Source organism: Alosa pseudoharengus, unplaced genomic scaffold, assembly GCF_046254945.1.
Source record: "Alosa pseudoharengus isolate Yale_2024_CS ecotype anadromous, Long Island Sound unplaced genomic scaffold, YU_APseudo_1.1 YU_APseudo_1.1_scf_17, whole genome shotgun sequence".
In the NCBI taxonomy this organism is placed as follows: domain Eukaryota; kingdom Metazoa; phylum Chordata; class Actinopteri; order Clupeiformes; family Clupeidae; genus Alosa; species Alosa pseudoharengus.
The window spans coordinates 23,652,079-23,669,230 of NW_027468640.1; the positions used below are offsets into that span (position 1 = coordinate 23,652,079).

The 17,152-nt window shown below is 45.0% G+C and overlaps 1 protein-coding gene across 1 annotated transcript in view; it reads right to left on the bottom strand.

The window, feature by feature from the left end:
• Window positions 1-4,196: 4,196 nt before the first annotated feature.
• The window catches only part of nwd2 (NACHT and WD repeat domain containing 2), a 51,591-nt gene continuing 38,635 nt past the window's right edge, over window positions 4,197-17,152 (bottom strand). The window contains exons 6-8 of the mRNA XM_076289719.1: window positions 13,112-13,401; window positions 11,322-11,621; window positions 4,197-8,290 (exon numbers count right to left, since the gene is read on the bottom strand). Coding sequence (XP_076145834.1) covers window positions 4,361-8,290; window positions 11,322-11,621; window positions 13,112-13,401 — 4,520 coding nt within the window. The 3' untranslated portion in view covers window positions 4,197-4,360. The remainder of the gene's footprint in view (window positions 8,291-11,321; window positions 11,622-13,111; window positions 13,402-17,152) is intronic.

Here is a 17,152-nt window from a genome sequence, read left to right on the forward strand (position 1 = left end):
CACACACACGCACACACACGCACACACACACACATGCGCACACACACACACGCACGCACACACACACACACACACACACACACCTGTCTCAGATGACAGTGACATCACCTCTCTCGCCAGGAGCTGCCAGCGTACTCCAGAGCATTATCGCACTGGCCCTGAAGCCTCAGCCTTTGTCACCCTGTTGTTTATTTCCGAAGGAGGAGGCGCTCACTAGCACAAACTCCTGGAGGATTTTGGCTGTGAAGTAAAATTCCAGAAAGTGCTTTGAGTCATATACAAAATACAAGGACATATTTTTTTTCTCCTTGATTACAGACTGCGGCCAAGCTGTACATTCTAATGAATAATATCTGCCTCTCTGTTGTTTAAACTATTGTGCTTCTTGGGTGTTAAGCTGTGTGACTTAGTCACTCACCCTTATGTCTGACCAATCTTAGCCAATAGAACGGAACAGGAGTGACCAGGGGGAAAAGAGAAATGGTAGCCTATATACAGTATGAGGGTGGAATGTGTGCGATAAGGCAGCACTGGATACAAGTGTACACAGGAGTTCTACAATGGTTCACGGTTGGTTCTGGCTCATTCCACTTTGCGGTGCCACATCTTAGGGTGGCTGAGTGTGTTTACATAGCTAGATGAAGCACGGCAGTGTGGAGCCTTCACTCTTTGCATTGCGGGAGGAGGAAACATCTTAGCAGAGGTGTCTTATTTTCTCAAGGATTTACAGGTTGAGCATGCCACCTCCCTGATGTCACAATGAGGGGTGTGGTCAGTGGAAGGGGTTACCAAGGAGATGGCACACACTTCCCCCATTAGAGCGTGGGCTTATGGGAGGAATTAAAATGGTCGCCTAAAGCAACAGGTCTATGTGGACCAATCTAGCTGCCCTCAATGCATTTATTGCTGCTTATATTGACAGAGGGAGAGGTACAGAGAGGCACAGCTAGAGAGACAAGAAGTGCGAGGGAAAGACTGAGAGATAAAGAAAGAAATGGAGACGGCGTGTATGCGTTTCCAAGTGTTCTGTGAACAAACTAATTGTGGTAGTGTCACTCAGTGTTGGGAAAATATGTCACATGCTTGTCTGCCTCCTGTGACAAACAATTACGCAGCTGTTATTTGATATGGGTTTGCTAATGCATGGGGCAGTGTGAAGTTTACAGGAAATAATTGTTTTATTATCGTTCCATGCAAGGCCGTAGCCATAGAGTTAATATGGGGCCCTTGTGTGTGCCTATGTGTTATTCTATATAATGGCATTGATTAGGGATGAAACAATTACAACCATAGCTATAATGATATGAACAAAGATCTATGCATTGCTATAAAACATACAACAATAAGTCCAGATATTAGGGCAAAGTTTAGCAAGTTGTATTTTTATGTAAAAACATAGGCCCTTTTGGGTAGGCCTATGTGTGGCAAGATTACCACGGTGCAATGTGATTATGTACACAGTATTAAAGCCAAAAATAACCGCACCCTAGACTACACTATCACACGGTTTAACCGGATAAGTCCTTATTTCCTCTTTGCTTCTTTCCTCACTCAACCATGCCACCCACTATTGCACTATTGAGTGTGTGGATGCTTTTCTTGGTGTGTTTAATCGTGCCTGTCTGTCATCTGTCATCTCTTCAGTCTCAATAGAAGTTTCTAGAGTATGACTCACTCATGTACAGTACATGACAGAGATGATGAGCCAGTGACTGATAAGCCAGCTTGTGTGTCTGTGAACCTCACAGACAAAAGGCCAACTGTAAATGTGTGTGTGTATGAGGGGGGGGGGGGGGGGCTTTAAAGAACAAAATCTGTTTTTACCAGTTTTGTAACCTTGCATGTGCATTGGGGGTGCATTTTGAGCAAAGTTGAATATTGTAAAAATATATTATGATTATGACCTTGGTACCATGAAATCACATCACACACACAACAAAAAGCTTTCATTAAAACACAACTAGGGTGTGTTACGAGCCGCTAAACCACAGATAATTGCCATCTGGACAACATTTTCAGAATGTATAAATGCTTCTAATCTATAAAGATCTGTGAATATCATATATGTGATGTAATTGATATGTATTGTGTGCATATAGAATATTATGTATACACAGACATATGTATGTAATATCATATATTAAAACAGTAGCAAAAAAATCAGGTACCAGAAAGCAAAGTTTCGAGGCAAAAGAGAACTGTTTTATTACATTAAAGTGTTCCATACAAACAATGCATACACACTAATCCATATTGCTTCAGACATGTTTTTTTCCATAACACTCCCAGATAAACAACTCTGTAACAAAAGTTAAGTACAACATTTATGAAAATATAAATCTCTAAAGAGGAAATTCAGTCCTGACAGATACAAAGAATACCATAAAAACATTCAATACCAGTCATGTCAACTATGTGTTGCAAACAAGTAAGTTATTAAAATCATTCAAGATACAGAACATACAAGATACTGTTTACTGGCTTTCATAAGGACACATTCAAATATACTCTAAAACTGGCATTCCCATATAATATAAGTGGACTTCATCTTCTTAAACCTCTTAGCAAAGATAACACGTTTCTCTGTATCATCACTTCATAGAATCACATTAGAAACATACAGAAATTCAAGAAAATTTTGGTCGTGATATGAATTACCTGTGAGAAAACGGGATAAAACATTCAGAAACCAACAAAAGAAAAAACTCAACAGAACATAATAGAATAGAACTCAACAGAACAGAACAGAACGGAACCGAATAGAACAGAACAGAAAATATTGTCAAGAACTTTGGCAAATATCCTAGAAGTTCCTTAGATTTGGAGAGCATCTTTGTTCTTTGGGGGGGGGGGGGGGGTTCTTAAAGCTGTATACTGCTACAGGTGAATTGATGTAGGGCCAATGTTGCAACAACCAAAGAGGTAAACATACAATTATACGGAATAGCCCTTGGAGGTTTTTTCCACTGATCTGAGAGGAATAGTCAGAGCTTTCTGCAGTAGTGACTGCTTTTGAGTGGTTGGTGGAATTAGACGTTCTGGGAATCCAAATCTAAACACAGCATTGCCAAACTGAAGGCAGACATGAGGCGAATGGACTCAAAACATTGGTATGCAGTTAAATGGTCATATTTGTAAGATCACAGATCACACACACACACACATCCGTACAGTGCTAGCAATGCTACATGTAGTGTAAAGTGCTCCTTTCAACCACAAACAAGTGTCCCTCTCTCCTATCTGTATGCATTCAGGTAGTTATGCGATGAAGTCATAGAACTGGGCTGACCATAACTTGCAAGCATTTAAGGCGTTGATACTTAAGGTAAGATGCTACACTTAATGCACATTAGTACTTTTGTTCACTTTTGACCCCTCAAATCTCAAATTGGGCTTTGTCTGCAGCTTTTTACGAAGCTCTCATCACAAGCCTGACCTGAATTGCCCCCAATTGACCTTTGACCTTTCATTTGTGTGGCTGGGAAGAGCCTTCCCTTGAAAACGGATGATGTTATTCAGATTCTCTGATGTCTTGTATCAACCGAATTCTTAATGTAAGCCTGTCATTATGACAGTGCTAGGTATCAGTAGATTTTGTTTAGAAATTCCCTGCATCTTTATAATAATTAATCTTCAAAAGGTAAATGATATTAATTGCCTAAAATAAGTAAATAATACTACTCATAATAAAACAGTTGAAATCCAGGCACTCACTTTGATTGCATTAAGCACAACATAACATTTTAAGGAGTTGCACAATTTGCAGCAGCCAAAATAGATATGTACATATATTTATAATTTCCTTTTTTGTACAGTACAGAGACATTGTCAATAGAAATGAACGCACATAAATATAAAACAAATGCAAAAATGGCAGCAATTCTTTTATGGCTACAAATATATACTAACATCTACATATGAATCTGTATAAATTAACAGTATGGCTTCATGAGACCATTACAATACTTCTGAAATGTATGGTATTCATCACCACATTTGAAATAAAAACAATGGCTTTTGGAACAACAGAGATATTTCTAAACTCTGGTCATGTAAATGCCAGAAGTGTGTCTGCACATACAATAATAATAATTATATATAATTATATATCTTTATTTGGAACCCATGAGGGAAAAAAAGAATCACTTTAATATTATTTTCATGAACAGTCTTCAGATGACAAATGTAATAAGATAATAGCTTTTGTGAATGAAAAGTGGCGGATGAGTGCAGCGTTACAGTTAGCCCAGAGGACTACGTGGTGCAGCTGAGCCATTAAGGTTGGCTGTAAACGAGAATCAGCTGCCTCCTTAGCTGCCTCCTTAGCTTTCTCACTGACACTGTCCATAGGAGGGCACCATCACTGAAGCAGTTCACTCTTCTTGGTTGGTGTGGTGGTCTCGGCCTCGCCTGAGTCGGACAGGTTGATGGGGCTATCCCTGGAGAAGACCTCTGTGGACTCCCGCCAAATGCAGTCGGAGATGGTCTTGAAGGCATGGGTGCTGCACTTGGGCCGGACCTTTTGTGCAGCGTTGTTGACGATCTGCCGGCTGTTGGACGTGGCGATTTTGATCTTGAGGGCGGCGTCGACCCGGTCCACCACGGTGTAGGTGCCGATGCTGCCGTCTTCGAAACCCACAATGATGTTGAGCGCCCGCTGCGAGAGGCACAGGAAGGTGGGCGTCTTGTAGAGAGAGCATGTGCCGATGCTCTTGCCGTCGGCCAGACGCATGACAATCAGGTTGGACACCACGCCTGCATCGTCGTCTTCCTCGCAGTTGCGGAAGCAGATGTACACGAGGTACCGGCCGTCCCTCGAGAGCTTCTGCCGCCATATGATGCCTGCGGCATGTACCAATCGGAGCTTCCCACTGTGGAGGTCCAAGACGTTGATGTTCTCGTCGCCCTTGGACACGATCCCTAGCTTGCCATTGGGCGAGATCTGGAAATCCTCCAGGTTCTTCAGGAAGTTGGCCGGCATCTGAACACGACGGCACACAGACTCGTCTGCTACACTCCAGATAAACACAGTCTCAGTGGATGTGATGAAGACCACATAGTCTGGACAATCAGGGATGAGCTTGAAGTTGACAATGGTAATCCCGTCGTCACAGATGAACTTCTTGGAGACACTTCCTGACCACAGGCTGACAGCAAGAAGCTTGTTTTTGGTAGTGCCAACCAGGAAGGTGTTGGCGGTGGTGATGAGAGCGTGCTGGAGGGTGACCAGGATGTTGCACACCTTGTGCCCAGTGGCCAACCTCCAGACACGTGAGGCATTCTGCTCGCACAGCGAGACCACAAACTGGTCGTTGTGGGTGATGAGAAGCTGGGTTATCTTCTGCCCGTTGATGCGGAAGATGTTCTCCCCCGTGGTGGTTTGCCAGATGTACTGGCTGGACTTGTCATCAGAAGTCACCATAAGGTCACCAGAGGTGGTAAGGACACAGTTCTCCACAAGGCCTTCGTGTTTGAAAACCATCTCAATGAAGCCCGTGTTGAAGTTCCACTTGTGAATGGACTCTGAGCCGTCCATGGTGTAGATAAAGTCTTCTCGGCCTGAAAGCTGCAGGTTTAATATGCGCTTCCCTGTCTTGTCTATGTTAGACATGGCTGTTATAATGTCAATGTCCCAAACTGACAGCACACCACTGCTGGCTACCGACAGTAGCAGATTATGATGGGTGGACTTGATTAACTTGACAATGGCTCCAGATATCTCAATTAGACTAGCCATACATTGGCCACTGTCCCTCCTCCACACAAAAATAGATGAAGTGTTTTCCATGGAAGCAACAATACTCTGGCCATTTTTGGAGAGGACAGCAGCCACAAATCGTTCAGTGCGCTTGGCTTTGAACTTCTCCACCATCTTCCAGACTTTGGTATCCAGAACTTCAATGCTTCTTGCTTTGCAGATGAGAATGGAGCGTTGGTCCTCAGATAGCTCGATCCCAACAACTTCACTATCATCCCCCCTGCAATCATAGTCCTCCATGAGTCGGGGGTTTGTGACTTCTTTTGTGTTCCACACCGACAAACTCCCCTCATTGTCAATCATCACCATCTGGTTAAGGGTGTCCAGCACCAAGATGGACTTAACAAAACCGCCTGAAAACTCTGACGTCATGGTGGCCAGCTTGTCCCCACTGCCCAGGTGGAAGATGGACGTGGTGTTGAGGTATTGCCCACAGAAAGCATACATGCCGTCTGGAGAGCACTGCACACAGGTGACCTCATACCAGCAGTGGAACTGGTACAAAGGCCAGCCGTACACCAAGTCAATAACATTCACCTCTTTGCTGGCCTCCAACCAAGCCAGGGCATGCTGGCTAGATAATGTAAACCCATTGATGAAGGCAACCCCACCAGTGACGCCGAGATGCTTGGAGCACTTGACCTCCACCTCGGAGAGCAGGCAGGACTTGTGATTATCGTAGATCAGCAGGGTGTTCTTGGTGGTCGCCACCACCAGGTACTTCTCATCAGTGGTGAGGCGTATGCCGAGCACGACCGAGCGCGCCGTGTCGATTTGTCGGAGGAGCTGCCTGCTCTCCACGTCCCACGTGCTCACGGAGCCGTCCTCCAAGGCCACGATGACGATGCTGGGGGCCAGGGTCGGGATGATTTCCACAATCTGCATGTAGCTGGAGCAGAGGGGCAGCCTCTCGGGACTGTAGGTGACATCCATGGACGAGTGCAGGGGAACAATGGAGCAGTATTTGGGGCCGTCCTTGTCACACTCCAGCAGGAGGTGTCGGAGCTTGGGGAGGGATGTCACCACAGGAAGCAACCTCTGCTGAAGTTCGGCGGACAAGGAAGCCGGGTTACGCGTCACCTTGACCTTAATGCTGCGCAACGTCGTGGCCAAAAACTTCAGCTCTTTTTCCTGCGAGTAACTGTAGGCTAGGTCAATGTCTGTAAGCGCCTTATCAAAATGTCCTATTTTGATCATGGTGTACAGCCAGCTAAAGTTCATGATGACCCCGTACATTAGGTCATCGGTGCGCCCACTTCGAGTCAAGTGATACACTAACTCTGTCATCTTCCTGTGGTTGACAAAGAAGATGTCTGGCTCCAAGAGGTTGCACTGGAAAACCCAGGGCTGCTCGGGAGTCTGCCGATCGTAAGAGTACTTGTCGGCACTGCCTTTGTCGTGACCGTGCTGTGATGGGTGGTGGTGATGGTGCTGCTGCTGCTGCTGCTGCTGCTGTGGGTTATTGTGATGGGAGAAGTGGGCGAAGTGATTGTTGTCGCAGTGGAAAATCTTCTTCCGGCCTCCGGCCCAGGCCCCCAGGAAGTACTCCGCCAACAAGCTGTGCATCTGGTGGACGTCCTCCTCGTTGCTCAGGTACAGCTTCAGCGCGATCAGGTGCAGGTGCCTGTTGGCCCACACCATTAGCGTCACATTGCGCACCTGCCGTTCGATCAGGTAGCCGTCGAGTTCCTCCCTCAGTCGGGCAATGAGGTCATAGGAGACCCTGAGCGGGTTCTTGAGGTTGGAGCTTACCATGATGTCCCCCAGGACGCTGTTGTCCAAGGAGAGGATATCTTCGAGCTCCATCTCGGTCAGCCCAGCTTTGGACATGGTGATGTAGCCCAGTGCCCGGAAGACAAATCGAGAGCCAAGCTTGTCCTCCACGGAGAAGAAGAGCCGCTCGATGCTGTCGTGCACTGTGGCACTTAGCGATGTGTCGTCTACATCTTTGTGTGACCTCCAGTTTACCACCTCCCGGTAGATGAGATTGACGAACATGGGCAATGTGCATTTGGCCAGCGCCTCATTGACGTAGATTTGCTGGCCTGAAGTGACCTTCCTCTTGACACTGAGGAGCTGCTGCTTGAGTGTCTGGCTGCAGGCTTTGCGATCACGCTGGATTAACTCCACATACCGGAACTCGTCGTGAATGAGGCTGCGGAGCTTCTGGAGAATGCCGTGTTTGTTGGGCAAGGTGGACACTACGATCCGAACAGTGCGGGGCAAGTGTGCGGGCAGCCACCACAACTTCCGAGCCTCGTCAGCGTCCGAGAGCTGCTCCAAAGCATCCAAGACGATGACCAGCGGCCGGTGGAAGGACGACTCGCCCAGCAGGTTGACCAGCAGCTCCCTCATCTCCTGGATCTTCTGGGGCAGGAAGTGGATCAAGCAGCGGTAGTTGATGGCGATCTGCTCGCAGATACTCTGCAGCAGGGTGCGGAGGTCCGTGGAGAAGTCGGTGGTGCCGATGAAGCGAACGATGACCACCGGGTCCGTCTCTGGACCCATCTCCTTCTGCAGCCATGAGTATGCCTGAAAAACATCAGACAGAGGACAGATCTAGTTAGCAAACCAGCCAAGCACTTAATGAAGCAATTAAATCTCAGACCATCTTAACAGAATCATTTCAATCCTCTACCAAATTATAAAAGCCATTATTCTTACCAACACAGGGAAAATAATTCATGGGATATTTTTAGAGAAGTCATTTCAAATGATGGCCTTTTTAAAGTGGAGCGTAAAGTCTGAAATATAGTGGACATTCCTGAAGCACATGTTCAGTTATATGCAGCGTAAAACAACTGCCAGCACTCATAAAACACTAACTAACCGAGAAATCATTTTATAAACAAAGGAACGGCTCTCTTGTGGTACAGAGGGATCTGTGTTATGTCACGTCACGTCACGGGGTGTAAACACAGACTTGTGTATTGTTTACTAATTCCAGGTAGCCTCTGCGCTCCAGGCGGGGGCTACTTAGAAATGCTGCCTCATTGAATTGGAGATGTGGATGCATAATACATAAGGGACACAAACTTCAAGAGGCAGGGGCCATTCGCCAAAAAAATAAAAAATAAAATAAAAAACTTCAGAAAACAGAACTGTAAATGAATGTCCTTGACACAAGTAATAGCTGTGTGATTTCTTCAGCGATAGAAATTTTTGGTAATCAATAGCAATCTCTCACTCCCCTCCCCACTTTCCTATTTGTATTCATGAGTGGACCAAATAGCTCTCTCCCAGCAGTGGTCTTGGGAAATAGTACAGATAAATTAATGTCTTTCGAGAAAATTCCAGACTTTTAATGACAGACCCGGGAGCTTTCTGACCTGAGGGGGTCCTTAACCAGTGCTTACATGGCGTCCCATGCCTGGTTAAGAAATTCAATCTCTGAACATGTGTGCAGGGTCAATGTCAATGGTATTCATGGGCAGATGTGTAAATTTGTGTATAAGTGTGGATGGGGAGAGAGGGTGAAATTGTCATTCTGTGTGTATTTGTGTATGATGTGTCATTAGTTTGTACTAGCATATGTGTCAACATGGTTTGGGATAAAGCTGTGGGTGAGTGGGTGTTTTTATAGAATATATAACCTATGACCAGAAGGATTTTGAAGTGTACATTTATACATTATGTACAGTATATGTGCACACAGTAGTGTGTAACTGTGTGCATTTAAGTGTATTATCATTGTACATTGTACTACAGTGCCTTGCAAAAGTATTCACCCGAATGCTAAAGCTGACTAAAAAGTAGAATAAAAAATCATCTTTTGGAAATTGATTTTAATGCCTAATTAAAAATGAGGGAAAATCCTTTAAGGACACCAATTTCTTTGTGAATGAATAATGTATCATAGATAAATAAATGTTCTTCATTAAAATACAGGGTGCATAAGTATACACCCCCCCTATGTTAAATTCCCATAGAGGCAGGCAGATGTTTATTTTTAAAGGACAGTTATTTCATGGATCCCTTGGCCTTTGAAATTAAAATAGCCCGACATCATCACATACCCTTCACTATACCTGAGACTGGCATGGTTTTATTTCAGTTAGCCTATTAGCTGGTTTGATTTGCATTGAGCTCATGTAAATCAAGTGGTGTGTTTGTGTGTACACATGTATGAAAGAGATGTTGTATGTGTGTGTGTGTGTGTGTGTGTGTGTGTCTGTGTGTGTGCTCATGTGTGTGGGAGAGATGGTGCGTGGGTGGATGTGTGTGAGTCCTGGGAGAGATAAGAGAGACTCCAGGTCTCTGAGCTCATCTTGTGAAAACTAACATTAGAGGCCTGGCGCACAGACAGGTTGCTAATGGCAATGGGAAATGTCAACTGCACTCCCCACCCTTTTCTAGCCCAGCTCTCTCTCTCTGTGGCACACACACACACACACACACACACACACACACACACACACACACACACACACACACACACACACAAGAACAGACACGCAGTGAATCTCCCCTGAGGTCAATACTGGAGAAGCCAATAATACAAATCATATGTTATACCAGCTGCACAGCCACATGTGTAATGCAGGGAGGGAATATGTAGCAATTGTTGTCATCTCTGTGTGTATTTCTCTGTGTGTGTGTGTGTGTGTGTGTGTGTGTGTGTGTGTGTGTGTGTGTGTGTGTGTGTGTGTGCGCGTGTGTGTGTGTCTCTGTGTGCGCTCCATTACGTTACTTTAATGTAACCTTTAAGCACATTACTGGTAATCTCTATAGTAGTAACCTTTACATACATCCCCATACTTTACATTGTCTGCTTATTATAGATTCTGTGTGTGTGTGTGTGTGTGTTCTGACTGAATCCAGTCCAGATGCATGGCTCTTCCTTCGTGCCTCTGCAGTCTGGGCTTGTGTGTTGAGTGAACTCGTGAGGGATCACTGGCACTGCAAGGTGTTCTGGGGCCACTGTGCCGTGCCTGCCTGGGTTTGGCTGCTCTCCTGAAACAGTGGAGCGGTGCAGGGTGGTGTGGCGTGGCGTGGCGTGGCGTGGTGTGGCGTGGCGTAGTGCGGTGCCACTGAGGATGGCTCTCTGGCTGTGCCCCATGAAGCAAATCACATCATCTTAAATGAGGAGAAGGCATCAAATATTAAGGTATGAGGAGACAGGTTTGCTGCAGGAGGCACGTGGACGTGGCAAAGGGCCTCCCCTGACAACACCACCCTGATGCACCAGGCTCAGGCAGATGGCCCAGAGTTAGGACAGAGGTACACGCACACACACACACACATACACACACACACACACACATACACACACACAAACGCATACACACACACACACACACACACACGCACCCTATATAGAGATACTATACTTACTATACCATTCTATTGTCTGTACAGACGTGCTGCAAGTGTCTTCTACATGCTCCTACACACATGCCTGGAAGACACTCACACTCCACTGCACACACATGCCCTGACTTCCATGTGTGGGCAGAAATGCATGTGGACAGAAATATGGTAATTTTACATCGTGTCCACAGAAACAACTAACATTGCTCTATCTTGGTTAATAATCAAGGATCTTGGCTAACAGCCCCCTCACCTCCTTGGCCACTTCAGCGAGCAGCAGCGTCTTGCCGCTGCAGGGCCCCCCGTACACCACCAGGGGGCTCATGCGGCTGCCCTTCACCGGGTAGAGGTACTCCTGCACCAGGTCCAGCGCTTCGCTCTTGTACTCGTAGATGGACGAGAAGGTCTTGCAGAGCGATAGGTGCTGCAGGAGCTCGTCGTACATCGGGTCCGTCTCGGCGTCGAAGTTCTGCTGCACCGTGGCCTGGATGATGTCCACCATGTCCTCGTAGAACTGCTTGCACAAGCCCTCCACGTAGTGGCTCTCCACCTCCTACCAGAGACCGGTTGAAGCGATTAGTCTTGTTTTATACAGTTTTAGAATTGTTTTATAAAATCGGCTCTAGGAAAAAGATATCCTTTTATGTACCCAGAGCCACATTCATAGGTCTAGTGAGAAATTGAGGGATTCGAAGGGATTTTGGATTTAGCCATTTTTTAGCCATTTTTTAGCATGTTAAAAGACACATGGCACGTGGAAAAAAAACTGACAAAGAAATTCTAGCTTTTTAAAGACCCAATGCAAAACATCTTTTCTAAGGCATCGTTTCCCAACCTTGGGGTCAGGACCCCATGTGGAGTCGCCTGAAATTCAAATGGGGTCGTCTGAGATACTGGGTCTCTCACAATTGACCAGTACATTACATAAAAATATACATAAATTAAATTTAAAAAATATTAAAAAAACTCATGATATCCAAGTTAAGTAATGGATCCTTCATTACAATCTAGCTAAATAAAAAATAAACTTAGACAGCTCGCATGAGATCAATGTTTGAAACAAAGTAGCAAAACAACCAGGCACGCAAGGACATTTAAGGAAAGTCAAAGTACCACTCTCGTCTGGATGTTACAGCAGAGATGAGCTATCTCTCGCAATATGTGAATGATTGGGATCGCCAACGTTTTGTGCCCTTACAATAAGGACACGTGCCAAAAAAGGTTGGGAATCCCTGGTCTAAGGAATCACATATCAAGATTGTTGGGTGTTAACAAATCAGTATGTAAGATAAACATATTGTAGCGCCGAGGTTATTTGCCTCCGTGTTGGACTTTCCCCTGTGTCCTCTGTTTTCCCGGTGTGTGTGTGTGTGTGTGTGTGTGTGTGTGTGTGTGTGTGTGAGTGTTTGTGTCTCCCTCTCCCTCCTGTCATAGAATGTGTCAATGAGTTCTGATGTGTTTTGATTGGGGGGAGGTGTCTGGGAGGGAATATTTAGGGGCTCAGATAGGTTAGCGATTGATAAGGTGAGGGAATAGGATAGGGGGTTCTAAGACGTCTAGTAAGTTTAGTCAGAGTAAAAGTGGATTATTTGTGAGTGAGTTGTATTGTGAGCAGAAACTGCTTACAATTAGGAATGACAATGTGAAAAATAGCCCTATTTACTGAAATATTTCGAGTTAGACAAAAGTATTCTTGGAAAAGACTGTAATAAAGAAAAACACAAAAATATTAGATCTTTAGTACACAGTATGCACGTGGATTTAGGGAAATAGTGAGAGGCCACATACGTCCCCAAATCCATTTGGATGGGAGCAGGATTGAAACCCTATTAGTCTACAAGAGATATGAGATGATCTGCACAACAAGGAGTTCCCATATATGTTTTTTATTTGCAGTTTCGAGTCTCACGACTCTTCCTCAGACTAGCCTGGTGTAGTCTGGTGTGCGGATCATCTCTTATCTCTTGTATACAGTACGTAGATTTGACCTTAATGTCAGAAAATTATGAAACTGACTGCCCGTGGTCCCATTCCCATTCGTACCTGTGAGTAGCCCAGCTTCATGTCGCAGTGTGTGACGGAAGAGTAGACGCGCAGGTTGGACGCCGCCACCACCGTGGGAATGAACTCATCGCGGACTTTGAGCAGCCGCTCGTACGCCTCCTGGTTACGCATGACGCGGTCGGCGTCGGTGATGATGTCCATGTAGCGGGCCATCTCGGGCAGCTTAGCGTGCCGGTCGAAGTTGGCGATCTTGCGGATGTAGCACACACACTTCTTCAGGAAGGCCGGCGTCTGCTTGCCCAGTGCGAAGTCCAGCTCGTCTTCCAGGGCTAAAGGGAACGAGAGACAGAGATGTAAAAATGGCGTAATGTAGACGTTTTCCCACCTGTCGTTTCTGTCTGAATTGTTTGAAAAAATGTTAAGCTTCCTTTCGTTGAAAATGAACCAGTTTACCGGCTAAGCCTCTTGTCTTTCAAATAAAATAAGTCTGCCGTAGAGAAGAAAAAAGCGGATTTGATGTTTAGCCAGAAAGAAATGATGCAGCTTTCTAGCACACGACTCTTTAAGCAAGCAATTAGATAGGTTTCCCTAAGCCCTGTTTGGAAATTTGTGAGTAACAAAAGAGAGTATTTGTGTTTGTGTGTGTGTGTGTGTGTGTGCATGTGAACGTGTTTGTTAGGTGGCGGAGGTGGTGGATGACGGCATGTTTTTGATAGGATCGTTTAATCCCACATCTCGGCGTTTTATCAAAGACCTCCAGCTCCAGAGAGAGCACCTCCGTGTATCAGCTGCCAACGCCAGCAGCTCCATATCACACACACAGCAGCCCGACTTACCATCGAGGGGGTGAGCCATGAAGAGGGGGGGGGGGGGGGGGGTTGGAGGGAGAAGTGTGGGTTGGGTGGTGGTTGAGTCTGTGCTGGGCAAGCTTACTGACTGCAGCTCAATTCTCAATTGACTCTCCTATGGATTTCCTTCTCACTAAAGTCTTAGTGGTTCCACGAAAGAGAGAGTAAAAGAAAGAGAGAGAGAGAAAGAGAAAGAAAGAGAGTGTGTGTGAGAGAGAGAGAGAATCATGCAAAACACTTCACGCTGCATTGTGTTCACCTGAATGGGTCTAGCAGAATACATTACAGCAAAAAAAAAAAAAAGAAAAAAAAAAAATTCTAAAAGGGGGGATTTGCGTTTCTGTTTTTGAGTTTGGGCCTGTGGCGAGCGGAGAGGTGTGGGAGAGACAGCGACAGACACATAATCCCCTGGAGGGACGGTGGCATCTCAGTAGGGGCTGCTGGCAAAGCGCTGGCACCCGTCTGAGATTCACACAGAGCGCTGGCACCCCCAAAAAACACACACGCCTGCCACCACTGCTGCTGCTGCTGCCCCTTTTGGTGCCAACCTCCTGTGGGACTATACCCACACCATCCTCGGCTTCTGGATGTGCCCACCAAGACAGGCTGCCTTCCTGACGTGTGTCCTTTATGCCTCCCCAGGTCAGATTAGGGACACAATCGCTGTCAGGCATGACTTTGTAATTCACAGTGTGGAGACGTCTCTGACACTAGAATCACCAGGAAAACAAACATTCCATTTCCAAAGCTTAATTTACATTTACATATATTCATTTAGCAGATGCTTTTATCCAAAGCAACTTCCTGTACGTATGTCATTTATATTACAAGGCCCATTGTCCCCAGAGCAACTCAGGGTTAAGTGCCTTGCTCAAGGGCACAATGGTGAAAGCCTGGAATTGAACCCACAACTTTTCAGGCTACTGCATGCTACGGCTCCCAGTCGATATCAGAATATTCTATGAGGGGGACATGACCCCACCAATATTCAACTATGCTACAATAGCATAAATAAATTCTATAGGCCTACGTAACAAGCCACAAGCCCTATCACGTAAATTTAGGATCTGTTAATGTTCCCATTAATTGTTGACATTTAATATTGTAACACCAAATCAACACTAATACTTATGCAAACTAAATGTACAAACTAAATATGTTCCATCGTCAGTTCATCTCTTATTTCATAATCAAATTATAACATTACATTTGAGAAATCAAAGACGCCTTTTGTCTGTGAGGTTCATACAGACTCACAAGCTAGCCTATTGTTTCTGTCATAACTAACACACACACACACACACACACACACACACACACACACACACACACACACACACACACACTTACAGATGGCCTTGGGTGTTGGCATTTCTGAGAAAAACCAACACAAAATCTGATAGGCAGGTTTATTCATGGATAACCTACGGCAATATTCAGGTCCCATATCAGTCAATGGTTCCATGCAGGCAGGGTGTGGCATATGGATGTGGTCGTACCCTGCATGTCTGTCTTTAAGGCGGGTTGTCTGTCTTTTAGTTATGGTTGTAATTTATTCATCCCTAATCAATTCCATCAGATAGAATAACACAAAGAGGGGAAGAACAGAGCTATGGAACACTATTACTATTTTTAAAAAGAAAACATATATAAACATACTGACATATGTGTGATGAATTTGTATGGGACACTTTGTCCCCCCCAATACTGACTCTATGGCTACGGCCTGGTCCTTAGCCACTACACCGACACCGCTCCATTAACATGTCTACCCAGAGACAAGCATAAAGAAATGTGAACTAAGTGTAGGAATTAATATACAGGTTTTCCCCTCTAAGACCCAACCCTAACTTCCAGGTGTCCCTGCATCTCCAGCCAAACATGGTTAGACCACAAATCCCACTTCTTTGGATAACTTCAGAACTTGCTGTTAATGCTGTCAGTACCAAAGGTGCACACTTAGTTCACAATTCATTATACCTGTCTCTGGGCAGATATGTTAATTAACAGTATATGAATACATGAATATACTGTACATGCCTTCCTAGAGAAAAATGTGATAATTGATAATCTAGTGAAAATTGAACTGGAGAGCTATAGGCAGGGATAGCCAGGCTTCCTCTTCACTCCTTCCCTGTCTGTGAACCCCGTCAGGTATCTCCAAAAACCAACCACCAGGTTTCACCTTGATTGCGTGAACCTGCTCTGCTACCTCAGAACAAATGAAGATTATAAAATGGAGACGATGAGGGGAAGAGAGAGATGAGGAGTAATTGGGAGGAAACAGAGGAGACGACCCAAGGAAAAAAACACACACGTGGGTAGGATGGCATTAGTGAGAGAGCTGGTTGAGATCACTGGATTAACCTGAGCACATTAAGTCAGTTGTATTAGATCTCATTTGAAACCCCCGTGGCGCAGACACATTTAAATACGGCAAAGCGTGAAGATGAGCCCTCGTCCCAAGACTTTCTTTCATCTCCGTAAATGCTCTTTGAAGTTGAGAGTGTAAAAAAGACACATTCTGAAAAGACACTGTATAGAAACTGACTTAACATTTCCCTGGTAGGCTTAATGCTATTCTGGATCTATGGGATGACATTCGGATCAGGAAGGAGCAACATTTTTCCCCTCCAAAATCCAATCCAGTTCAAAAAGACTAAGCTTACGCAATGGACTTTAACAAAACAATGTGGGTTACACTCTGCGGCTTGAGAAACGTCTCATAAATATGAGGATGACTGGATGAAAAAATAACAAACATAACCTCCCTTTGGTGTCATGGCTGTCATAATATTGAAGAAACTGCCTTATCCTACCATACGTGTGCCTACTGTAATTGCAAATTTTGCACCTAACTGAGAATTTACACTGTTATAACAAAGATGTTGGCAAGAGTGGAATGTGAATTAGTCCATTTCAAGTGCCTCCATCTCTGGCGTGATGAGACAATATGTTTGACAATGCGTTTTTGTATGTGTATGATTCACTTACTCCCTAAAAATAGAACTGAAGTGAAAAAATTACTCTCTCCTGTTGTTTCAGTGGACATAATGTGTGCGTGAAGAACTGCCGGTCTGCATTGCTGCTGAATTTCTAACAATAGACTGATGTCGGATGGATGGCTGAAACATGGTGTTTGGTATTAATTAGCCTTTAGTGCCTTCCGTACCTTGCCCTCTTGAATATAATTGAAGAGAATTCAAAAGACGTTTAAACTGTTGAGAGTTGG